Source organism: Triturus cristatus, chromosome 3_2 (genome assembly GCF_964204655.1).
Source record: "Triturus cristatus chromosome 3_2, aTriCri1.1, whole genome shotgun sequence".
Lineage (NCBI taxonomy): Eukaryota > Metazoa > Chordata > Amphibia > Caudata > Salamandridae > Triturus > Triturus cristatus.
In genome coordinates, this window is record NC_140584.1 from 418325949 (window position 1) to 418352822 (window position 26874).

At 47.2% G+C, this 26874-nt stretch overlaps 1 protein-coding gene across 1 annotated transcript in view; it reads left to right on the forward strand.

Moving 5' to 3' along the window:
• The first annotated feature begins 3043 nt into the window (after positions 1–3043).
• The window catches only part of TMEM35B (transmembrane protein 35B), a 34934-nt gene continuing 11103 nt past the window's right edge, over positions 3044–26874 (forward strand). The window contains exons 1-2 of the mRNA XM_085648005.1: positions 3044–3470; positions 12253–12433. Of these exons, the coding sequence (XP_085504131.1) occupies positions 3363–3470; positions 12253–12433 (289 nt within the window). The 5' untranslated portion in view covers positions 3044–3362. The remainder of the gene's footprint in view (positions 3471–12252; positions 12434–26874) is intronic.

Genomic DNA, 26874 nt, shown 5'->3' on the forward strand with positions numbered 1-26874 from the left:
TTTGCGAGTGAAGCCACAAAACCATCTGTTTACCAAAATCTTATGATATCATCTTCATTTGGTATGCAATCGTACCTATACAAATCCGATAGAAGATACGATCGATTTGTTCTCACTCGCTTTCGATTGAACATTTTTCATAGGCTGGTGACATTTCCAACTATTAATAATTGGTCAAATGAACTACCACTCTGCCCATGTGATTCTGTCTCCACGCAATCAACTATTCACGTAATTTTATTCTGTAAATTTTATGAAGATTTGAGAAGGAAATGGATAAAACCAATACTCAAAATTTGGGGTATCCGCCAATGCCGCCCAGCATTTCTGGCCCTTCAATGTCTCGATAATGATTGCGTAAATTACAATATCATTGTTTTTTTAAAAAGTTTGATCAAATGTCTAAATAATATTGATGCAGGATCATTGTGACAAGGACAAAAGTAGAACGTCACACAAACAAAACCAAACGTCGTTTTGGATTATCCCCCTAAGCATCATAATAATGCAGTAGGGGGTGCTGGTTTCTTTCTTTTGTTCTAAAGTTGTAATCTAACCTTATTGCCCAAGGAAAATGAATGCTAAGTATGGGACTAATGTTTTGTATTTTTATCATCGTCGTTGCCCACTCAACATTTTAATTCTCTAACAACTAAAATGATATGTCGTCCTTTTGTATTTACTTGCTGCTATACTCTGTATTAATATTAATTAGAGCCTTGTAAATGAGTTTATGTCGGCATATGGTGTGTAAATATATATTTTTCTTAAACTACTTGTTTTTAAATGTTTAAGACGTTCTGTTAAATTGTACATGCTTTTATGGATAGAAATTAACTTTCCGAATAAAGCTTATTCTGATTCTGATTCACTTGCCATGGGCCTGCCCAGCAGAGCTCAGGGCACTTTCAGAGTCAGAAAACCAGCATCCTGGGGCCTCAAATGGGGCAAAATGTAGTGGGTCACTGCAAACTGGTCCTGATTTCTAACACTGTCCCTCACCTAAAAAGCAAACCATCTTTCTCTACCCATTAATGTCAGTCGGTTCAGTTTCTTATTCTAATCGCAGTTGCTCTACCTCCCTTTATTCGTCTCTTTCAGGTATTTTGCTCATATCTCGTTTTCTTTGTTATGTTGATGGTTTAGATTTACTGCTGAGATTCTCTTTTTATTTTACTCCTCTGTTTGACCTTGGATTGTGTATCGCTCTAAAGCCCTTTAGCCATGCTTGTGCGATATAAAAAGGTTTAAATAAATAAAATGAATACAAGTCACAGAATGCATTTTAAAAATCTAATCTGCCTCAGCTATCCACTCCTGCATTTTCGAAACTTGTTGTAAAAAATGTCACAGCAGCAGCCAGCACGGATCAGAGGTAGGGGGGCAGGTGCAGGAGGGGTAGGGGGGGAGAATGCAGCAAAAAATAAAATAAAAAACATACCTCTTGCCACTTCCTCGCTGCATTTCTCTTCCGTAGTCCTCTCTCGCTGACCTAAACAACATGAGGCACACCAAGGCTCCCAGTCGCCAATCACAACGATGCTTTTGCAGCGTTGTGATTGGTCTGAGTGTTGTGTTTCGGCGCTCAGACGCTGACTGCGAGCCTGGGCATGTTCTCCATGCAGCCTGCATGCAGGACATGCGAAATGCACAAGACTGTTTTGGGCAGCCCGAGAGGGCCGGCCAAGCAGTCATTGCACACTTAGGAGGGTGCTACCACTCCTCCCCAGCCCCCGCCCCCTCACGCAATGCTGTGGGAGTAGGAGAAAATAAAATGATAATACAGCAAGTTATTATAATTTTATTTTCTCTTTATTTCACTGCTAAAAAGCAGTGGGTCGGCGCTCCTCCGCCTTAGCGAAGGAGTCGCCACTGTGTTTTCAACGCTGCTTTTGCTTTCTAGTCTGGTCCCAGGGCTTTGAGTGAGATGAAAAAACTTGGGGGCCCCTCAAAGGGGAGTGGACGATGCAGTTAAGGGCGTGGCTTAAAAAAGAGTAAGCTAAAAATCTGTGCTTAGCCCGACTGGTATTTTGCTGCTTCTGTCACTGCATCCAGATATATAATACACCAAGGAACATTACACCCACAGAAATCCAGAACTATTGGCTTTGCCAATGGTTGTGAGTTGCATAAGATAAATAAGCAACAACTATGGCTTCCTTGTATATAATATTGAAAATGCTTCCGTTCTGAAATGATGAGACTGTGAATGAACTGTAACGAGTCTCTTTGAAGTAACCTCAAAGGTTGTAAAGGGTGATACTGCTGCAAAGCTAAGATATTTTTTTTTCACCTCCAGGGCGAGGGCAAACATGGAGAACCTGATAGGGACCTGTCTCAGCACCTGCTTTTAAGAACTGCCAGTGCTTAGCATCCGCAGGACCCGGCTCACTTAAAGCCCTGTCTGGTCCTACCAGTCAGCTACTGCATCAAAACTGCTTCTCACGCAAACCTCAGTTATACGAAACCACGTGTTCACGCATACAGCAGGTGTGTTAAACTACCGAGCTACTAAGACAGAAGAAAATTTCAGACAACAGGCTACCCCCACACAACATAGATGCGGTGTTAAAGTTGTGCCGTAAGGACCAGAGCTGCTGAGTTGGGAAACCAGGTTCAAGCCTGGGCGTCGGCTCAACATCCTGTGATTCAGGACAAATCACTTAATCTCCCCGTGGCTACTAAAAATGAATTTGTCCTTGTGTATCGTTACTGGTTCTCATGTACAGCGCTTCAATGCTTTCGGGTAGAGTTTGCGCTATATAAAACCGGGAACGGGAGAAAGTTCGAGTCACGGTTTAGGCTCAATATCCTGTTATTCTGGACAAATCACTTAATCTGCCTGTGTCCAAAAATGAATATGATTTTGTGTAATACAACCGGTGCTCAATAATCTCGGATCGAGTTTGTGCTATATAAAGTAATAATTAAAAAAAACATACACCACGCCGAAGGGCAGGTGGCGCTAGTTCATCTTGACGTTTCGTTTCCCTCCGTCACGGACCAATGAAAGGCATTCCAAAGGGGGAGGACCAAGTGGCCCCTCCCACTGTGGTACATGCAGTGAAGTCTTCGAACCCTGGTCACTCTGTCAGTTGCATGTCAAGCGTCAGGGAACCTGAATCCTCAAAGCCCAGCTGAGGTACCCCACCCGCCACCAAGAAGGCAGCAGTCAGGCCACGAGGGAGCAGGCAGCTGAGCAAGCACCGCAGATAGGAAGCTCAACGCCCACCCCCTTTCCGAGAAGGCTGCGGATCAAGCCGCTCCAGGCAGTAGCTGCTGCTCTAACCTCCCTGCTGCAGGCAGCAGCCGAAGCCCCTCCTCAGCTGTCCGCAGCGGTTCCCTCCCTGCAGCAGGCCGCCATGGCCCTTCTCTACACTGTAATCAGGGTGCTGCTGGGGGTCTTCTTCTTGCTAGTGGGGGCGGTGAAACTGACGGATCACATCTCAGCAGAGATGAACCAGCAGCTGGTGAGTGGAGTGGTATTGTAATGGCGACAGGGGTGAGCAGCCGACTGAGTGGGGGCGTGACAGTTCCAATTATTCCCCCATCTGTGCATCGGCCTTGGCGTGAGTTCCGATTGCTCCTCTTGCCTGTGTTTCATCCCTGTCCTGGCCGGGCTACTTGGCTCGATAACGTTAGGGTCACGAGGGAGGCAACGCTGGCTGCTCGAGTCTACCAGTGAGCGCGAGGCAGAAACCATGCCGCGCTGCCAGAGCTCGAACACGCCCCCGGGTCCGACTCACTTCCATAAACAACCTACCTATCCTGGACGATGCATGCATGATTAGAGCAAACTCAGCCGTTTATTCCTCACTCGAATGGGTACGTTGGCCTTTTTGATGTGGTGCCCCATACATGCCAACATTTCAGAAGAGCAAAGTGGGAGATTTAAAGAAAGAAATCGGGAGAATGGGGGTTTGAATCGGGTTACTGTCATTTATGGGCTTTGGAAGTGTGCTGCTGCAGGATCGGACATTTGAAACGCAAATGCACGTTTGTTTCTTACCTTTCAGAAGCACGGAGCGCAATGGCAGGCAGAGAGGGGCGGATGCAAGTACTTCACAGGTCTTTAAAAGACCATTCGCTTGTTAATGAGGCTTTGTTGGTTTTTCACCCCTTCTAGAGCCCCTGCATTGCCACTCTGACAATTGCTGGAAGAATTAGCACGTTACACAATACCAAGCCCTGTCACCTGAAACCCCTGAAGAATCGGGTTTTTGCTTGCAGGAGTCGGGAGGCGGGAGACTCGCCTTGAAATCGGTAGTCTCCTGCCTGCATCGGGAGGGTTGGCATGTCTGGTGCCCTCACAACTAACTGGTGCCACATTCTGCGGAGGGGGGCACGTACCAACGTAGAACCTACCCACCACACAAAAAAGTTCCAATTGTTCAAGGACAAGCGGGACAGATTAGGTGCAGAGGTGGTCTCTTCTAGACTTTCCCAGTCACCCAGTGGTAAAATGTGCGGCCTCGGGCCAGAGCTGGTCTCTACAGGCAATTCCGGCCCGGTGCCTAGCGATACAATCTGCCGCCGAGGGTCGGGGCTGAGCCCTGCCAGTAGAGGCCCCGGCAGGTCTACAGGAGACCACCCAGTGGCAGCCTGTCATGAAGTGCTGTTTGGGTGCAGAGTTATGTTCTATAATGTCCTGAGGCAAGTATTGGCAACAGTGGCATCTCGTGCAGCCAAGAGACAGCGCTGGGCTTCAGGAGACCTACGGTGCGGTGTTGGCCCAGAGCTGAGTTCTAGAAGCCCGGGCAGGTGCCTTGTGCGACCTAGAGCTTCACAGCTGGAGGCCACTGCATGTGCCCAGGGCAGGAGAGAGACGCCTAGAGGTGGGATTTTGGAGACCAATACAGTAGCACATTAATCTGAAGTTAAGCCTTGCCCTGAGGAGGGGCTTAAAGAAACCATAGCACCTGCCCAGGGTCAGAGTGCTACAGCAATAAATGATGGACAGAAAACTGAGTAAATCAAACATTCACCCTCAGTCAAGACATCTGAGTTAAATCCTTTGTTCTTATACTTACTACACCACTCCAGTTTGGACCCAGCCATATGCAAATCAGTCTTGACCCTGCTCCTCATGGGAATAGTCCAGCCCGAACTGCCAAGCCTGGTCCTCACTGGACCAGAAACCAGCCTGTTCTCCCCATGCTGTTGGTGTCAAGCTAGCCTGTCTGATAAGGGGTGATACCCCGAAACCGGTCCTAGGATGCTTGCTTCTGATTCATGGATGGCCTGGCAGTTCTGTTTGGACTGTTTCCATGGGGAACAGGGTCAAGACTGATTTGCATATGGCTGGGTTTAAACTGGAATGGTATGGGGAGCAAAAAAACGATGGATTTAGGTCCAGATCTCTGTACTGGGGTGAATGTTTGACATTATTCAGCATTCTGTCCATCAATTGTTCTTTTTGCAGTGTCAAAGTGGGTAGTATTGATCCAGACCTGGGGACTAGGAGGCCCTGGCTGTTTGTGGCCATGCTTGGCACCCAGGGTACATACTGCCTGAATTTTATGAAGAACATAAAATAAAGTAGGATTTTTGTCCAGACGGAGTTTTGAAAGTAGTCACAAGATCTAACGGGTTAACAGTTCACCAGAGTGGCAGTTGACAGGGTTGGACCAAAGATTATGGTTCTCAAAGAAAACACCCGACGCCAGAGTATGACACAATATGGCTATGAGTCTGGCCATGCGAGATACACGACCATTGAATGAAGCACGAGGTGTCTGATAAAGCCGGGCAAAGGTCGCCAGGCACATTCAGGCCTCTAACTTGGCAGAGTGCAGCTTGACATAGACCAGAGGGCACTGCTCAGAATAGCGAATATCAAGATGAGAGAGATTACTAGGTTGATGTGCTGCTGTGGACCTCTCTGTAGTTTGCAGGCTGTTTGCCTGTGTGTCTGAACAGACATTTCAACCTTCACGTGCCAATAAAATACTACTGTTGAGAAATAACCACCAAGCCAAAACACTGTTGTGACACCCCCAGTGCAATTTGGTTGCTCCATTATAATAATTGCAGGTGTTACCACGTACACTTTGAGATGCCAATCTCAACTTGTATCTTACACCACTTTACATTCTGCATATTCACCTAGGGCCAGGCCATAAGGTGTTTTCTGTACCACACTCGCTACTCTGCTGTTTACATTGTACACTTGAACCAGGATGCAGTCCCCTTGTTTTCTTTCTGTTAGATTTGGGGGTCTCTAGTTGGCAGAGGTAGGTACCTTTGACCAAATAGGGACCCTTGCGTCTAGTCAGGGAAAGGGGCTACACTCCTAAAATAACCCCTGCTCACCCCCTTGGTAGCTTGGCACGAGCAGGCAAGCTTATCTCCGAGGCAGTGTGTAAAGCATTTGTGAACACATACAGTAATACAGTGACAGCACTACAGATGAACACCACACAGGTTGTATTATAAAAATTAGTATGTTTATATAGACTTAACACAATACCAAATGACAAAAATCCACAATACTATACTCAAAATAGACTTTAAAATGGTAGGAAATAGCTCAGTACTCTTAAGATTGTAAATGCAACACTTTACTCTCAAAGTACCTTGGATGCGTAACGCAAAGCAAACAAAAGGGTCGCAGGGAAGGTGATGTGTCTGTTCCTTAAACTCAGGGGATTGGATGCGTCGGTTCCTTACTGCTGCGCAGGGGAGTTGATGTTCGCTTCCTTACTGTGTGGGGAGGTGATGCGTCGGTTTCTTACTGCTCTCCGGTGCGATTCGACAACGTTGATGCGAAGCCTGCACGCCCGACGGCCGTGTGGCGACTCAATGATCTTCGGAGCCGTGACAGGCCCTGAGACCCACTTCTCCAGTGATGCGACGGCGACCTCTGCGGCGGCACGCTTCAGTGATGTGATGGCGACAGCAGCGGCACACTTCCTTGGCAATGCGACAGCAACTGCTGCGGTGGCGACACGCTTCTCCTCATTGAGTCGCGCTTCCAGCTCCCAACGACACGCAGTCTCTCAGAAGCCCAGCACAACAGCAGGCACTTGAGCTGGTGGTGAAGTCTTGTATCCCTGAGACTTCAGGCAGGAGGCAAGCTCAAAGTTCAAGCCCTTGGAGATACTTCTTCAAGATGATGAAAGCACACTCAGTCCTCTTCTCCTTTCTTTGGCAATGAAGCAACCACTGCAGGCCAACCCCCAAACACACAGCACAGGGGTAGTTTCCTCCTTCAGCTTCCTGGTCCTTCTCCTCAGCAAAGGTTCGTCTTGATTCCCAGGAGTGATCTAAAGTTCTGGGGTCTGTGTCCCCCTTTTCATACACCAAAATCCTTCCTCTCTGAAGGCAGAGAGTGTCTGTATCTAGTCCAAACCAGTTCTGGGTGCATTCTGCCAGTGTACACCTTCTTTCTTTGTCAGTGTGGGCCAAGGCCCTCAGACACACCACAGGAGGTGGAGCCAGCATTGTGGAAGGCAGGCACAGCCCTATTCAGGCCCAGGTGCTACTCCTCCCACCACTCCTCATGCAGCTAGGTCTATTCAGCCTTGTGCTGACTCACCCTGTCTCCTGGAGCCCCCCAGCCCCTGTCACTCAGAAACCAGACATGGAATACACAACCTAGCAGAGGCAGGCTTGGATAGTTAGGCAAGAAAATACCTACTTTCTAAAAGCGGTATTTTCAAACACAGTGTTAAAACCAATTTCACTAAAATATGTATTTTATCATTCTAAGTTCAGGCATATTAAATTAGTTTTTCTACCATGTTCCCTGGGTCAGTTATGAATATAAGGTGTTATAATCAAACTGCCCATTCTGGCCTATGGGAGCAGGTGGCCTTGCAACAGTGAAAAACGAAAATGGCTGTAATTCACTATTAGGACATGCCACACACATCAGGGCATGTCCTACCTTTTACCTACAATGCACTGTGCGTATGGGCCTACCTTAGGGGTGTCTGATATGTGGAAAAGGGAAGGTTTGGGGACTGACAAGTGGGTGCACTTGCCAAGTCAACATGGCAGTACCAGACTTCATACAGGCTCTGCAATGGCAGGCCTGAGACACACTTTACAAGCTGCTCCGGTGGGTGGCACAATCAGTGCTGCAAGCCCACCAGCAGCATTTGATTTACAAGCCCTGGGCACACGCAGTGCACTGTACTAGGGTCTGACAAGTAAACCAAATAAGCCAATCATGGAGTCACTAATCCATCCATCAATTTAACATAGGGAGCACTTGCACTGTGGCACTGAATAGCAGTGGCTCAGTGCCCAAAGCATCTAAGACCAGCAAAAGCATCAGAGGCAACAGCAAAAAATGGAAGGGAGACCCATGCCAAGGGTGCCAGGTCTAACACTTTCCTTAGTCAAAAACTTCTGGAGAGTTACTTACTTTCGGTAACGATGTATCTGTAATAGACATATATTAGTTATAGATTTCTTACCTTAGAATTACCTCCAGGCGTCAGACTGGATCTGGAGAAACTTTTTCTTCGCAGTACCCCTGCCCGTTGGTAGGTGCTGTCGGTCGACTTAGTTGGTGTCCTGGTGCCCGGGATTATGTTGCAGTATCTACTTAGACGCCGCCCGTGCGTGCTGACATCAGTTCTTTCTTTTTCAGTGCCAGCAGACGCAGATCCGGAGAAAAGCTTGCCCCTTTTGTCACTTTTTGACAAAACTTTTTCGACTTTTGTCGACCTCTCTTTGAGTCCTCTATTGACCACTGGTGCGGGAGGGATGGCCCATCGTCCGGGCTTCAAGCGTTGTGACTCCTGTCACAAGCTGATGTCCGTTACTGATCCACACCTCGTGTGCCTCTGGAACCTGGAGCGCGACCACGACCTGAAGTCGTGCTCTGACTACCTAGCCATGGCCCTGAAGTCTTTGTTGGAGCTGTCCTGAAAGCTTTTGGAGGCTCGGCAGTCCACTCTGCTCGAAGTCCCGGTCGAGAGGAAGGCTGCGGGACCGGTCGGCGTAGCCACCACCACTCGTCCTCGAAGTCTTCGCACTCCTCTGGTAAGTCGAAGCACAAGAAGAAGGCGAAGAAGCAGCGTCGCTCTTCCTTTCTCCCCATCCATCAGCGGACGCGACGCATGATGCAGAGGGTCGTCGCTCTCCGGCTCCGCTTGCGGAGCCTGCTGGGTTGACTCTGCAGTTCCCTCCCTTCCCGGGAGCCGGAGTGACCCCTGCCCAGCTTCGTCAGTTTTATGAAGCGATGCATGCCATCTTTGTGCAGCCCTACTCGGCCGGCGTTCCTTTGGGTGCACAGACTCGGTTGGGGGACCTAGGCCTTTGACACCGGGGGTTCCAGTCCCGACGCCGCAGGTTCCTCTTGGATCCAGGCCTGGATACGGATCGGCGCAGGTCGACCTCACTGGCCCTTCCCCGACGCGGATTCAACAGTCGACGACCCCGCCGACGCCAGTTGTGTCCCGAACCGGCATTGCTCCCTCTCGACTCGAACGCGGAGCAAGACCGACGTTGCTCGACGCCGGAGGGTCATTTTGTACCCACATTCTTCACTGGTGTTCCATTTCGTCCTGATTGGCGGCCAGTGGATGATGAGGAGGAGGACTGGGAGGGGTCTGGTGACCCTCTAACAGACCAGCTGGAGGAGCCGGACTGGAGAGAGGAATTGGGTGATAGCAGTGGGCTGGATACCTCTCCAGACCTTTCTCCCGCTACCGGGGCTATGGCGGAGGTAGCGTCATACGCAGTGGTGTTTCATAGGACTGCTGAGGCCTTGAGCTTTCTACAGTGTCAGTCAGGACTAACCTCCTGACTGAGGTGCTTCAGCCAGCTGCATCCTGTTCGGAGCTCTTGCTGCCGTTTAACAAAGCCCTTACTGATGTTCTTTTGGCCTCCTGGTCCAAGCCCAACACAGGGGCTCCTGTGGCAGGAACATCACCTGACTCCACTGCCCGGCTCCGGGCGACCCACGTTTCCTCTCTCAACACCCTTCCCCGAGGGCTTGGTTGTTCAAGCCTCGTCGTCCAAAGGTAGCATGTTCCCTACTGCTCCAGAAGATAGGGAATCCAAGAAGCTGGACCATCTTGGAATGAAAATGTTTTCTGCCGCTCTGCCGGCAGCTTAGGACTGCGGTCGGTGAACACTGCATGTCTCTTGGGCCGGTACCAGCATGCATGCATGCTTAAACACTAATGTGTGGTAAGTGGCTAACACTAGCAAGTGTTATACCAGGTTCCCTACATAATTAAAGTGCTTCCATTCCGGTTGTGGGCAGTGTTCCCTCAAATGAACTTCTAAGTGTGCAGAAATAAAAGGTTTGTGTGTGAACTGCAAGATCTCACTTGTGCAAGTGAGGGGGCTAGGTCAGCCATTATAATTAAAGCTAGCTGCTTCCTCAGATGTAAATAAGTGTATTTTACAGCATATTCTGAGTGTCGGGTCTAGTTTCAGGACCATAAGTTCAGCGCTTCATTTTGACAGGACTGAAAGTAGAATTTGGTCACCATGGGCTGTACTATGAAACTTTTCTACTTTGGAATATAGGCTCAGAAAGCGTCCATGCACCTGTTTTTGCTCACATTTTGCTGTCTACAGGAGAACAGAGAAGATGGAGCCTCTTCATGTTTATGGGATGAACAGTCGCATCTCCTGGAGTAACTCAGATTTCATCTATATGCTGGAGGCAGAGCAGTTTCAACAAACCGGTGCATGGACCCCTTCTTTACCTGGTGATGGTTGCTCAAGTTGTTTTGAATGGTCCTTGTCCTTCTTTATGAGGGGATGCTTTTCAAACCATCACAAAGTAAAACATGTTTGTTTGGTACAGCGCTTTATGGGAGTACATTGATTCTGGATGCATCCTTATGCACGTTAATCTTTGTTGCTACAATCCTGATACCCGAGCTTTCGGAAAGAGGCGCTCTGCTAGGATCTCCGTGAATGAGGATGACATCATGATGGTGCCTCTTTCACTGGACAGACCCTGCTAATAATTAAAATGTGAACCTGCTGGCCACTATACCGCAATCTGCGGGGAACTGTGAGCTGAAACCATATGAGGTCAGCCATGCTACCAAAAGAGGAGCAGGAGTAGGCCCAGGGTGCCCTGGGGTTCAAGGGAACTTGTGGATGGTCAAAAGAACAAATTAAGTTGCTTACTATGGGCCAAGTGGACCTGTAAGGGGTGCACCCATCACAGGAAAGTGCATAAATGTAGGATCTACACTTACACTTCTTTGACACCAGAGCACATCAAAGCAGTAAAAGTACAGCAAAACCTGGTTCTTTCCAGTTTGTACTGAAAAGCAAATTGTAACACTGTTGGTGCTTTACCAGTTAAATTTTAACACCAGAAGCACTGTTCCAGAGCAGCAGGAAATTCACGTAGTCGTCCATCAAAAAGGTTGTTTACTCTCTATAAAGACATGTTGGCGAAGTGCGAATAGTTTTATGCTACAGAACTTGCAAAATCCATATATTTTATTTCATTAGTGCATAAGAATATATAGAAATAGGCATTTGTTTCCAATGGGGGAAAATCATACATTAAAGGCATCGATTTGTTTCTCTTTTTGGGTGTGAATTTATAAATCTATTCTATTCAGAGAGACTAGTTCACAAAGCTATTTTCACATTTAGCTTTAACTTGGACACGAAACACTTGACTTAGGACTTCTTGATTGCTTATTGAAGGATTTAATCCTGTTTAACATTACCCTGGAATGATGCAATATTATGCATGAATACATCTCTCAGGCATCCCACGGTGGGAACGACCTGGAAAACCCCTTTCCTCCACACCCAACCAGTGTTGAAGTAGCCCTTTTCCCATTCTCAACCTGGAGGTGGGTTTATTTCTGCTTTTGTGTCCCTCATCCACTCTTCCATCATCCTTCCTGGAGGAGACCTATTGTTACCTTCCTCCCATGGCTCCAAAAGCTTGGCGTGCCTCGTGCTCAGCCGCACCGTGCAGGCTACAACAGGGAGCTTTTGCCCAGTCTAGGACATATGGAAATGCTAGGAATTGCTTCTTCAGAAAGAAATTAAATCTAGGTAGGCTTTGAGAGGTGGACATATAATGTTGGCCACTTGCACAGCGTACCACAGGAGCTATCCTGTTCCTTTGCAACGTATCTTACTAATAAGTACTTACCTCAGAAGAATGCAGTTCTTTGACTGCCTCCCTGAGATTTCTACCCATTACCCATGCATGGATTAATGAAACCTCTCATTCTGTCTCTGGCTACTAGTCTCTTGCCTTTGCAGATGATATTCTCATAGGTTTATCCATTCTTTTTCTTTCAGAAACAACAGTTTGTGCAGTTTGTGGAAGTGTTTCCACTGAAGGATCTAGGCTACAAGCCAGACTCCACGCAGTACATGTTGGCAGTTGGATGGATTGAAGTAGTGAGCGGGCTCCTTCTTGCTTTCGGACCCCAGATTCTGCAGGAGATCAGCAATTTTGTGCTCTCTGTAATCATGATAGGTAAGGTGCCGAATATCCTCCATTCTTAAGTGAGGACAAATGAAGGAAGATCCTTGATGTTTGGAGTCATCGAAAAGGGAATAAACCAGAATAAAGCATGGATGCTGGTAGTATGGGAGTGTGCAACAGAAAAAGAGGGGCAATAAGGGGCAAACCCATCTTCCTATCTACCATTTTATAACCGAACACACCACCAAGACCCGCGAATGGGTGGAAATTTAGAAGGGAGAAGTAAGAACAAATTGGAGCAGAAACAGGCCCGATGATATTCAAATCTATTGAAATTCAAACTGACTGGGGAAAAACAGACTCGTTCTCATGCTCACGCTTGGCTGTTCATATTTAGATCATGCTCTGTTTTCACTTGTACAAAACCAGACAAATTCAGCAGTTATAGTTCGCTGAGATAACTATAACTTGGCCCCCGCAATGCACTACTAATGACCTCACATATTACATCAATCATGGCATTGTCAGTGACATCACTGATGACATCTCAAATGACATCACTCATGACTTCACTCATGACGTCACTGATATTATCCAGTGACTTAGTGTTATAAAAAAAGTTTGAGTGTTAAGTTATATACCAAAGTGTTTTGGTGAATCAGTGGGTGTATGAATGCCTGACTGGATGATTTTAGTGGGTGTGTGACTTACTGTATAAGTGAGTGATTAGGTGTCTCAGTCAATGTATGGGTAAGTGACTAGTTGTGTGAATGCCTGTATCTATCTGTCAGTTGGTGTCTAAATGGCTGTGTGTGAGTGGGTATATGCGTTTCTGTATGGGTGAGTGATTGGTTGTTGAAGTACCTCTATGGGTGTCTGGGTGGGTGGGTGGATGATGAGTAAGTGAGTCAGTGACTGTATGAGTTAGTAAGTGCATTTGTGAGAGGCTGTATGGGTGGGTGTGTGTGTATGGCTGTGCGAGTGAGTGCATGAGTCAGCGGTATGTGTGTGAGTAACTGGGTATGTGAAAGGCAGTATAGGGGAGGGATGGGCTATGTGAGTGACTATGGGTAAGTTAACATGAGAGTGTATGGGTGAGTGTGTGCTTGTGTCAGTGACTGTACAGGTGAGTGAGCACGTGTTAGTATCTGTATGAGTAAATGAGTGTGTGTGTGTGTAACTGTATGTGTGAGAAAGTGGCTGTGTGATTGACTGTATGGGTGAGTGAGTAGATGAGTGAGTAGCTCTATGGGTGACTGGCTCAGTGTTTGAGATGGCTGCACAGGTGTAGGAGTGGATATGTCAATGGCTGTATTCGTGAGTGAGTGGTGTAATTTGTGAGGTTCTAAGCAATGCATTAAGGGGGCTCGAGTTATAGTTAACTCACTAACTATAATGGATGAATTTCTCTGGTTTTGTACGAGTGAAACCCGAGCCTAACTAGAACGTCTCTGTAACCTTTGTTTTTTTCCACTGAATTTCTAAGTTTAAAAAAAAATGTTAATTACTAACTATAACGTCCCTGTAACCTTGGGTGTTTGTGGTAGAAAAAGTGTCAGTGGATCGGTGAGTCGGTGCGTGAGTGTCTGAATAGGTCTGTGACTAGGTGCAAGAATCTCTGTGGGTGTGTGAGTGGACGGATAAGTCTATCAATGGGTGTGTGAGTGGAAGCATAAGTGTCTCAGTGGGTCTGTGAGTTGGTGCGTAAATGGGTCTGTGACTGGGTGTATTAGTCTTTGACTGGGTCTGTACCTAGGTGCATGAGTCTCTGAGTGGGTCTGTGAGTGGGTGCATCAGTCTCTCAGTGAGTGTGTCAGTGTAAGAAGTCTCTCAGTGGGCCTGTGAGTGGGTGCGTAAGCATGTGAGTGGATCTGTGAGTGTGTGTGTACGAGCCCCTGAGTGGGTGTGCAAATAGGTACATGACAGTGGCTGGATCTATGTGTGGGTGCAAAAGTGTCTGAGTAGGTCTTTCTATCACTGGGTATTTCAGTCGATGCAAACAGGCGCTGCTGGCACAGGTAACAGCGGTGGGGCTGGCAGGGCTCTGGGGGAAGGAAGTCGACAAACAACAGGATCGGTAAAATTAATAAAAAAAATAATAAAACCTCTTACCTTGTGCTCGCCGGCGCGATGCAGCGAGCACACGGTAAGTGGTTTTATTTTTTATAAATTGAATTTTACCAATCCCGTTGATTGTCGACTTCCTCCCCCCACAGCCCCGCCCGCTTTCGCGATTTACCTCTTAACACGTCGCGATGTAACCATGATCACCACGTAACCTTCGGAAATTTTTATTCAGGTTACATCCAGCCAGTCAGAGCATCCCCACTGGCACACGCTTTTGTGTTTTACCTCAAACATGTCGCGATTTCACTGCGAAACAGCGAAATATCCGCAACCAGAGATATCGCTATATTGTGCGGATTTAATTTCACAAAAACTACTGTACGGATTTTCACCAAATAACAAAAAGCACAATCTGTGTAACCTCTAGTAACATCTACCTTTCTGCCAAATTTGGTGTAATTCCATCCAGGAGTTCGGGCTGTAGGTTCGACAACACGTTCTATAGGAATTAACATTACAAATGCACCTTTATTTCGTGCCCCTATTTCTCGGTTTCCACTGCACGGATCACCCCCAAACTTTCCATGGCACACAGAATCTATTTTGACACCTAAAAAAAAAAAAAACCTTCATGCAGATTGGTCAAACGAAGCCAAAGTTGCAGTGGTGGCTGGAAAGCCTGTCGATTAGAGGGGCGGGAAACCGGTGTAACAAATGTAAAAATAAACCAAAACATAAATACGTTTACTTCAACAAAAGAAATAAAAGGGTACTAACCATGTTTTCCGGAGACACGTCCTCCTCACTCCAGTCGTCTTCTCCTCACATCCGGTCTCGTCCAGCTGGGCTTAACCAATGCTGGCGCTGCATGTAAGCAGTACCCTGATTGGTGGTAATGGCCTCTCTCACCACTCCCAAGGACACTGGAGGCTTGTGTAGGCTCTCAACCCAGCTGTCTAAGACAGCCGATTCGAGAGGTTTATAATGAGCATGTCAGACTGGCCGTCGCAAGACGACCGGCCAAAGGGACACGTGCACTATAAACTAGTGTGCAGCCCACCACTCCTGCCACTCAACAGACCCCGCCCTGTCCTGACACTTGGTTCAGGACGGGTTGTCAGAAAATAAAATGGTAATGAATTAACTTTGTTACCATTTTTGTTTTTTCTCTCCAGGGCAATTAAATGGGGCGACGCTCCTCTGCTTAAACGTAGGAAAGTCAAAAAATGCTTTCCCTATGGAAACTAGGTCCTAACTATAACTACCTACTGGCAACCGCCAGTAGGAAAAATATATATAATCTTAGTAGTAAGACCTTTTTGTCTTCCTCGTGGGAGTGCTGCCGGGCGGTGGGGCTGGGGATGGGCAGGTGGGGGGGTAGTAAACTCCGGCATAAGGCCGAACGGAGTTCAGTTAATAAATAAATAAAACTAACTTCATTGTGCGCGCTGCATTGCAGCGCGCAATGAAATTCGTTTTATTTATTAATTAACTGAACGCCGCTCGGTCTTATGCTGGAGTTTACTACCCCCCACCTGCCCATCCCCAGCCCCACCGCCCGCAGCGCTCCCACGAGGAGCTGCGACTGCCATCTACTCTGCCACCTTTTTACCTGACCACCCAATCGTTCTCTCAATTTTCTATTTACACTGACCTCCATCCACCCACCCTCTCAGATTTCCATTCATTCTGCCATGCTTTCATCCTCTTACCCACCCATCTTTTTACCCTCTCATTCCCCATCCTTTGACTCATGCTTTCACCAACCCATCCATTCTTTTACCCACCCATCCTTTTACCTGCCCATCCATCCATCTTTCATCTTCATGCCCACCAATCTTTTCAACCACCCACCCATTGATCATTTCGCCCATCCACCCTTTCACCCCATCCTTTCTTCCACTCATCCATCCTTTCACCTGACATTGACCGTACCTCCCATGAGAATGGGTGTTTATACCATCAATGACCTCCCTGGAAAGGGTACTAAGGCCTTGGTAGTCTACCAGAGACAGGTAGAATGAGGTAGAGAGGTAGAGGTAGAATGAGGTAGAATGAGGTAGAGAGGTGGTAGAGAGGAGGTAGAGAGGTGGGAGAGGTAGAGAGGGGTAGAAGTAGAGGTAGAGAGGTAGAAGTAGAGGTAGAAGGAGAGGTAGAGAGGTAGAAGGAGAGGTAGAGGTAGAATGAGGTAGAGAGGTAGAAGGAGAGGTAGAGGTAGAGAGGTAGAATGAGGTAGAGGTAGAATGAGGTAGAGAGGTAGAATGAGGTAGAGGTAGAGAGGTAGAATGAGGTAGAGGTAGAGAGGTAGAAAGAGGTAGAGGGGTAGAATGAGGTAGGGGGGTTGAATGAGGTAGAGGGGTAGAATGAGGTAAGGTGGTGGTAGAGGTAGAGAGGTGGTAGAGGTAGAGAGGTGGTAGAGGTAGAGAGGTGGTAGAGGTAGAGAGGTGATAGAGGTAGAGAGGGGTAGAATGAGGTAGATAGAGGTAGATAGAGGTAGAATGAGGTAGAGAGGTAGAATGAGGTAGAGGTAGAGAGGTAGAATGAGGTAGAGGTAATGAGGTAGAGAGGTAGAATGAGGTAGGGGGTAGAATGAGGTAGAGGGGTAGAATGAGGTAGAGGGGTAGAATGAGGTAGAGGGGTAGAATGAGGTAGAGGGGTAGAATGAGGTAGAGGGGTAGAATGAGGTAGAGGGGTAGAATGAGGTAGAGGGGTAGAATGAGGTAGAGGGGTAGAATGAGGTAGAGGGGTAGTGGTAGAATGAGGTCGAGAGGTAGAATGAGGTCGAGAGGTAGAATGAGGTCGAGAGGTAGAATGAGGTCGAGAGGTAGAATGAGGTCGAGAGGTAGAATGAGGTCGAGAGGTAGAATGAGGTCGAGGGAGGGAGAGAGGTAGAATGAGGTAGAGGGAGAGAGGTAGAATAGAGGTAGAATGAGGTAGAGGGAGAGAGGTAGAATAGAGGTAGACTGAGGTAGAGGGAGAGAGGTAGAATAGAGGTAGAATGAGGTAGAGGGAGAGAGGTAGAATGAGGTAGCGAGGTGGAATGAGGTAGCGAGGTGGAATGAGGTAGCGAGGTAGAATGAGGTAGCGAGGTAGAATGAGGTGGTAGAGGTAGAGAGGGGTAGAATGACGTAGAGAGGTGGTAGAGGTAGAGATGTGGTAGAGGTAGTAGAGGTAGAGAGGTGGTAGAGGTAGAGAGGTGGTAGAGGTGGTAGAGGTGGTAGAGGTGGTAGAGGTGGTTGAGGGAGAGAGGTGGTTGAGGGAGAGAGGTGGTTGAGGGAGAGGGGTGGTTGAGGGAGAGGGGTGGTTGAGGGAGAGGGGTAGAATGAGGGAGAGGGGTAGAATGAGGGAGAGGGGTAGAATGAGGGAGAGGGGAGAGGTAGCATGAGGGAGAGGTAGCATGAGGTAGAGGTGCATGAGGTAGAGGTGCATGAGGGAGAGGTAGCATGAGGTAGAGGTGCATGAGGTAGAGGTGCATGAGGTAGAGGTGCATGAGGGAGAGGTAGCATGAGGGAGAGGTAACATGAGGCAGAGGGGTAGAATGAGGGAGAGGTAGGGAGAGGGAGTGAGGTAGAATGAGGGCGAGGTAGGGAGAGGGAGGGAGGTAGAATGAGAGAGAGAGGTAGAATGAGGGAGAGGTAGAATGAGGGAGAGGGGTAGAATGAGGGAGAGGGGTAGAATGAGGGAGAGGGGTAGAATGAGGGAGAGGGGTAGAATGAGGGAGAGGGGTAGAATGAGGTAGAGGGGGAGGGGAGAGGGGTAGAATGAGGTATAGGGGGAGGGGAGAGGGGTAGAATGAGGTCTAGGGAGAGAGAGAGAGGTAGAATGAGGTCGAGAGAGAGGTAGAATGAGGTCGAGAGAGAGGTAGAATGAGGTCGAGAGAGAGGTAGAATGAGGTCGAGGGAGGGAGAGAGAGAGAGAGAGGCAGATTGAGGTAGAGGGAGAGGGATTGAATGAGGTAGAGGGAGAGAGGGAGAGGTAGAATGAGGTAGAGGTAGAGGTAGAATGAGGTAGAGGGAGAGAGGTAGAATGAGGTAGAGGGAGAGAGGTAGAATAAGGTAGAGGGGGAGAGAGAGAGGTAGAATGAGGTAGAATGAGGTCGAGAGAGAGAGGTAGAATGAGGTGGGGGGGAGAGCGGTAGAATGAGGGAGAGGTAGAATGAGGGAGAGGTAGAATGAGGGAGAGGTAGAAGAGGTAGAATGAGGGAGAGGTAGGGAGAGGTAGAATGAGGGAGAGGTAGAAGAGGTAGAATGAGGGAGAGGTAGAATGAGGGAGAGGTAGAATGAGGGAGAGGTAGAATGAGGGAGAAGTAGAATGAGGCAGAGGGAGAGAGGTAGAATGGGGTAGAGAGGTAGAATGAGGTAGAGGGGTAGAATGAGGTAGAGGGGTAGAATGAGGTAGAGGGGTAGAATGAGGTAGAGGGGTAGAGAGGTAGAATGAGGTAGAGAGGGAGAGGGGTAGAATGAGGTAGAGGGGTAGTGAGGTAGAATGAGGTGGAGAGGGGTAGAATGAGGTAGAGGGGTAGTGAGGTAGAATGAGGTAGAGAGGGGTAGAATGAGGTAGAGGGAGAGGTAGAATGAGGGAGAGGTAGAATGAGGGAGAGGTAGAATGAGGGAGAGGTAGAATGAGGGAGAGGTAGAATGAGGGAGAGGTAGAAGAGGTAGAATGAGGGAGAGGTAGAATGAGGGAGAGGTAGAATGAGGGAGAGGTAGAATGAGGGAGAGGTAGAATGAGGGAGAGGTAGAATGAGGGAGAGGTAGAATGAGGGAGAGGGGTAGAATGAGGGAGAGGGGTAGAATGAGGGAGAGGGGTAGAATGAGGGAGAGGGGTAGAATGAGGGAGGGGGGTAGAATGAGGTAGAGGGGTAGAGGGGTAGAGAGGTAGAGGGGTAAAGAGGTAGAATGAGGTAGAGGGGTAGTGAGGTAGAATGAGGTAGAGGGGTAGTGAGGTAGAATGAGGTGGAGAGGGGTAGAATGAGGTAGAGAGAGAGAGGTAGAGAGGGAGAGGGCAGAGGAAGAGGGAGAGGTAGAGGGAGAGAGGGTGGAGGAGGAGGGGGATAGGGTGGAGGAGGAGGGGGATAGGGTGGAGGAGGAGGGGGATAGGGTGGAGGAGGAGGGGGATAGGGTGGAGGAGGAGGGGGATAGGGTGGAAGAAGAGGGAGAGAGGGTGGAGGGAGAGGGTGGAGGAAGAGGGAGAGTGGTAGAATGAGGTGTGGAGAATGAGGTGTGGAGAGGGAGAGGTGTGGAGAGGGAGAGGTGTGGAGAGGTTTAGAGAGAGGGTGGAGAGGGAGAGGTGTGGAGAGGGAGAGGTTTAGAGAGAGGGTGGAGGAAGAGCGGTTTAGAGAGAGGGTGGAGGAAGAGGGGTTTAGAGAGAGGTTGAGGAAGCACGTGTGTGTACGGGTCCAGGAAATGGCGTAGGGTCTCACCCAGAGGTAGGAAGTATGCAAAAATTAAGGGTGCCAGGGGTGAGCCACCTAGGTAGTTGCTCGGAGGATCCACTAAGGGATAGTGGATTCTACACGTAAAGAAGCGCCATGTGAGAATCACTGCATGTAGAAATCGCTTCACAATAAGTTGGTCCACTAATGATTGAGGAAGTGAAATCCGTATACGTTAATTATGGGCCATAAATAAGGAAGAATTAAAATTCACCATATCAAGCTCAATGCACGTAAATATGGGCCACCGTGGAGGAGGAAAAGCCAAATGAGCATCAAGAATGTGCCATTATGTAGAGAATCGGTTCACTGTGAGTAGCGCAACAAAATTCTATTAGCCATGCAGCAGTTTAATGTTTCGCAGTTGCCAAAAGTCCGCCCGTCTGCTTCCTCTCCCCGGCTGGTTTGTTCCTTGGTCACGCCCATGGCACAACCTCCCGGAAGACACCACTAACACCTAAACTGCTCTAATTAAGGCCCTGCAGGCAAGAGGAGTGGTACGGGCATTGAAAAGGGAAACGAAGAGAAGAGGGAAAGAAAGGGGTGGACGAAAAGGAAGCCCGTTAAAGGGGAGCAGAGAGCAGAGATGAGGGGGAGAAGAAAGGGAAGGGTGGAAAAAGAAATGTGTCCAGAGAAGAGTTAAAGCAGGGTGTGGGGGTGGAGAAAGAAATGCGGCTGCAGAAGAGTTAAAGCAGGGTGGAGTTGGACCAGAGGTTGCAAAATGGAATATCGGTACAGGAGACCACTCTTGCAGCTGGGCGGGCTTGATGCTTAAAGAAGTAAACAAGTGGGGGGAGTGCAAGCGAGTGCTAAGCAGCAGCTGTTTGCTATTTTTCAAGGAACACACTCGTGCTTGTTGTGCACCGCTGTATGCCGCCACGATCAGGAGTCTGTGCTTGTAAAAAGAGCTGTACGACGGCTAAAGGTCTCCTATGCAGCGCATGCGCGCTGCGTAGGCAAGACCTAAAAAGAGTACCATTGAGTTGGGCACTAGTAACACCTATTACTTATAGAACAATATGCAAATGCAAGGTATTACAGTTTTGAGGTAGATGTATTACTATAATGATTATCCTCAATATTGTTGTTTATTGATATTATTACTGGAGTTATTCTTGTTTTTTAACATTGAACCACAAGTAGCACTTCATATATCCAAAAACCTGAAACACATACTGGGAGAATAATAAGATGATAGCAAGATAGAGGAGAATGACTATTCTTTTTAAATTATTGACTCCATTCCAGTGTTAATGCAATAACGTATACAATTATCAGCTCTAATGCTCCACCAGGCAGAGATGTGCGCAGCGGTGGGAGATTAGCGCAGCTCCTCCAACGCCAAATTTGAGGCTATTGATCAATAAATCAAATCAGGCCAATCAATTGGCCAATCGGAAGCGCCTAGCCCGTGCATTATTCCTGCTGTAATCTAGAATATTTTTTTTTTTAAAAGACTGTGGCCCTTAACATAATCACCAGCTATGGAAAATGTCCAATTTGACCAAAAAATATAACCACGGGTGAAAATACTGCTAAAGTAAATCTATGCAAGAAAGTTAGGACATAGACCCTAGAGGAACTAAAGTGTTTGGGAACTTGGAAAAAATGTACTGTAGAGATGCCATAACAATTGATACCAATATGCTATCTGTAAATAAGTGTCAAACTCAATACAAAGATACTGAAAAACAATCACCTCTTCGTAAACAACTTAAACAGACCATGCACTCAGGCGTTTGCATGCTAGTCTACCAAGCCTGATCTCGCTTGCGACCAGTATTCTTACCACTGTCCACCAGAACAGTGTGAGTCTGTCCTCTTGTCTCATCCTCTTCTTGGACGCCTTTTAGTCCAAATAATAATACACATGCCTTGTTAATGTATCTATGAGTCCACGTACAAGCACCCCAACTAATTTATGCAGCCCTGGTCTGACTCACCTCCATGCTCTGTTCATCCATGGTCTCCAGCATGGTACAGAGCGTTCGCACCCTTGGTCTGCCACCGCCGCCACCCTGACCAGTCTCGCCTCTCTTCAGGGCATGCAAATTGCTCAGGTAACGTAGGGTGCAGCAGAAACGGGTGAAAAGCTGGTCTGTCAGGCCGACCCGCCCAGACATGCAGCGGCCCGGCTCTGCCTCGGTCTGGGTGTCAGCAATGCTCTTCCTCAATTGCTCACCAACGTTCTCTTAGATTATGCCGCCATGTTACTGGACCGCTATTTGTACTAGAAACTCGCGCATGTAACCAAGAGTTCAATGGTGCTCCTTGGAGGAACGTCAACAGATCTATGTCGGCTCCATTCCTGGTGAACACTGGGCTCCCCCCTCACCTAACATGGCTGAACCTGCTCTATCCATAGTGCCGTCTCTGGCTCTCTGGCTCTGTCTCGCTCTCTCTCTCGCGCGCGCTCAGTTCTCACCCCCTCTCCTGCCCTTTCTCTCCAGTTAAGGGTTAAGATTTACGGCCTCATCAAGGCAGAGCCAACACCTAAATCTCTCATATGGCGACCATATTAAAGTGAGTGAGTCACCTCTGTAGCACAGCAGAAAGTACTAACAGTAGAAGGCTATTGCATGTTATCGGTTAGGAATCAATAGCCCACTACTGCGCAACTGTCAGGAATAAATTAGTTTCACAATGATAAGCATCACTTTACAAAACAACGCTACTAATTCTTAGGTTGTGCTTTCCACGCCTAAACAAAGTTTCGACTTATCGATATTACATAACAATACGCTGGAAAAAATGTCATTATGTTAGTACATTTCGATTGAATCCATTCTACAATCCTTTCAAATCCACCTATCGAATGCGGACCAGGTGCTCAAATCACCGTGGACAGACAGCGTTTAGTTTCAAACAATGAGTCCATTTGTCACCATGGAAACGCTTCACTTCATTCTGCGCCTGCCTGGCTGACACAATTGCAGCCATGCGAAGGTTACAAACTGTCCCTCACTGGGTGTGCGGTGTGCCTCGCAGTAAGTAATGCAGCGAGACCAACATGTTTAAAGTAAACTACAAGCCACACCGAAGTTCCGTAGAACAGCAAATGTTATTATAGGTCAATAATTGCTTTCCTGCAATGTTTCCTAATTTGACAGAAACATCATCTGAAACACTGTGATGTAAAAGGCTGTGCAAACCAGAATAAACAAAGTTCTCACTAGGGGTCAGCAACCGGATACTATAAATGCTGGAGCTGTCTATATTTAACATATTTGATTTAACTTTTATATAACGTGGGCGGTTGCCACCTGGCTGGTTTTGTGTTCCTTCTAGTACAACAAGCACGCCCGCTCAAAGTAAAACAAGCTCGCGCGGCAGTAGGGGGTGGGGAGAGAGGAGGGGACCTGTGCGATTCCCTCACGGGAGCGAGCAGCAAGGCGCAATAATTGAATACATATGGCGCCAGCCGCTCGCTCCCGCGAGTGAATCTCCAGACGTGCACGCGTTGCCATTGGAAGCAATGCAACGTGTGGACGTTTTTGCAGGGAACGCTGTGCCGATGGCGAAAGGACTCTTTCCTAAGCAGCGCATGCGCGCTGCGTAGGCGAGACCTAAAAACCTGTGACCTGTGTTGTCACTGCCCTGTCTCCCAAAAGTAAGGTCAGAGGTTTGTGGTCTGTAACCACCTTGAACCTCCTTTCCCGCAAGCGAGTGTTGAAATATTTGACAGCCCAAACACTTTCCAAGGCTCCTTTTTCAATTGTAGTGTAATGGTTTCCACCTTTTTCAAACACTGGAAAGCAAACTCCAATGTGTGTTCCTCCCTTTCACACTTCTATAATAACACAGGACAGATGTCTACATTGCTTGCATCAACTGTCACAATGCAGCACAACTCAGAATCAAATGATTTGAGAGCTGTTGTGCTCAAAATAATCTGTTTCACTCTCTCAAATGCATTGTTCTCCCCCCACAAAGAAAGACACATTTTCCTCAGTAATTTCTTAAATAGAACAAACTATGCATAATATTTACATAGTCCCAAGAACTACCTGGCTTGCTTTTTTAGCTTGTTTTATGGCATCTTTTATAGCATTCAGAAACTCCTTTTTTTATTTTTTATTTGATGCAGCCCGGTGTAATAGTGTGCCCCAAATATTCTATAGGGTCCTGAAAGAAGCCTTATTTTTCCTTCCTCACAATACTACCATGATGGCTGAGGGTCACTAAAATGTTGTCTAACAGGGCTAGATGCTCTTCCTTAGTTTTAGAAAACATGAGGATATCATTTTGGTATTCCTGGACTCCTTTGTCATGCCCATGGAGTCTGGACATTCTGGAAGACCACAGACACAAGCCCAGATGTCGTTTCTGAAGCAAAAAGCTCCAAAAGGCATGAAACCAGTCATGAGTGTTTTGGATTGCTCTTCAAGCATGACCTGGTGGTAAACTGCTTGCAAATCTACCTAGGAACATATTGAAGTCTCACTTAGAGATGCCAAATGTTCTTTTATTTTGGGGAGAGGCTGGCAATCCAACAGGCTGTTCTTATTCTGTAAATATAAGTTCATACACAAACTTATTGCCTCCAACTTGCATTTGGCCACTACAATCTCCAGTCTCCCGGTTAAAATGATACCTCACTTGTGTGGGTGTCCAATGCAGAATTGGGTAAAAACTTATTTAAAAAAAATGTAGTACTTGAAAATGTCGGTGCTATACCCTTAATCCCTATGTTTTTGGCTCTTCCCAGTCACACGCCCTTTCCCCACCCACACAAGTGAGGTATCATTTTACTCAGACTAAGGGGAACGCTGTATGGTAGGACATTTGTGCAGGACCGGTGATTACACACACAAATATGTGGGGGGTTTTTCAGTTAAATTTGAGGTTTGCAGGGGATTCTGGGTAGGAAAACATTGGGGGATACACGCAAGCCATACCTCGCTGGACACCCCCGGGTGTCTAGTTTTCAGAAATTAGTGGGTTTGGTAGGTTTCCCAAGATGGCCGCCGGAGCCAAAAACCCAGGTGACCCTCTTTGCAAAACCAAGTTGTTCTGTGATAGATAATTTTGATGTCTCCTCAATATGTTTTTGGCCCTTGCCTGTCGCGGGTACTTGACCCACCCACGCGAGTGAGGTATCATTTTTATCGGGAGACTTGGGGAAATGCTGGGTGGTAAGAAATTTGTTGATTCTTTCTGAAGCGTGAAAATTTTGGCACAGTAATGCTAGGAAAATGTGACAGTCACATTTTGAGGTTTGCAGGACATTGTGGGTAAGATAACTTGTTGGGATCCACAAGAGAGACATAACCATGTACTTCCATAGGTGTTTACTTTACGAGAATATCTAGAGTTGGTACGTTTTTCTTAGATGGATTGTGCACTTTGGCAGAGAGACAAAAAGACAAATATTACTGCACAACCATCTATTCCTCAAACACACACACATACTGGTTGGATTTGGCACGAGGGTGAATGATGGTTCAGTATATAACATTTTATTAAGAGATTTTGCAAAAATGAAATGCAGTATCAATTGAAAGGATTAAAAACGGAACCATTGACTCCAGGCTTGTGAGCTGTAAAGCGGCGTCAAGGTCCCAACCGCTTTACAGGCCATTCGCACACCTTTCGTACATGATCCACACAAGACCATTCACACCACCAGGCAAGGAACCAACACATTACAACATTCACAAAAAGGGACAAGGTACACCCTGCTTGAGAAAGACAGAAAATACCAATATTACTGCACAACCATCTATTCCTCAAGCACACACATACCAGTTGGATTTGGCACGAGGGTGAGTGATGGTTCAGTATATACAATTGTATTAACAAGAGATTTCACAAAAATGAAATGCACTTTTAATAATTGAAAGGACGAGAAACTGAACCATTGACTCGCAGCTCATGAGCTGTAAAGCCACGACAAGGCACCAACCTCTTTACAGGCCATTCATAGACCTTTCATACTCCAACTAGGTGTTGCCATCAAGGGACTAGTAGACCAATATATGGAGACATCGATGGCTTTCTTAGCAAGCTGATCAAAAAAGTTAAACCCAAGAACTTCATCTCTTCAAGATTTGTGGGAGTCCACCGGGTAGCTCTAGAGTGGGGCCTAAGGCTGGCACTGTTGTCCCTCAAAAACTGTTCAGCATACAACTTAGTCTGCTCAACAATCTCTGCCAACAATACATCGTCCATAAACAACTGAAAAAAATGTATAGGCAAAATGTTTTCAGTGTCCACTCTACACCCTGGAACACCAGTAAAGTCTGGCAATGTCGGCTGCACCATGCCTGGGGCAACCCAGAGGTCAGCACTGCCAATGGGAGGCCTTGCAGCCCCAGGCTGCAACCCAGATGCCTCTTGTTGCACTATGGGCACATGAATGTCCTCCTCTAAGACAGGCACTTCATCTGCACTAAGAGTGGCTTCATCACCCGATGACTCCTCGTGGACAGAAAACTCACTGCCAGAATCTTCCACTGCCTCCTCTGTCTCAGATGCAGAGCCGATCTCTGAACCATGGTCAGAGGAAGACTCAAAAAGCATACCAACAACCTGCTGAGCAGTAATCCTGCAGCTAGCCATTGGCCTTACAAAGAAAGGAGACTTCACAAACAAGTCAACAACAACAAACACTGTGCAAAATAAGTAATAAGCAAAGTGTGGCTTTAGCACAAAGATCTATATACTCAAACAATGACTCACTTGCCAAAGATAGCTACACTCAACAGCACCTACTCTGCAGAGACAAAGCAAAAAGCAATGATATCCCACTAAAAAGAAGAAACAAAACCAATTACTCACAAGACCACAAAATACACATCGAGCACAAATGCAAAAATATTTTGACACACAAAAAACAGAAGCCAAACATACTGTCATTATTACACTATTTGCAAAAAATACATTCATGCAAGGAAATGAAACTCATTTACATTGTACAAAAAAAATTCTCTTACCAAACACATGCAACTATACAAACTGCAGAACCACCAGTAACGAAACCGCAACCTGG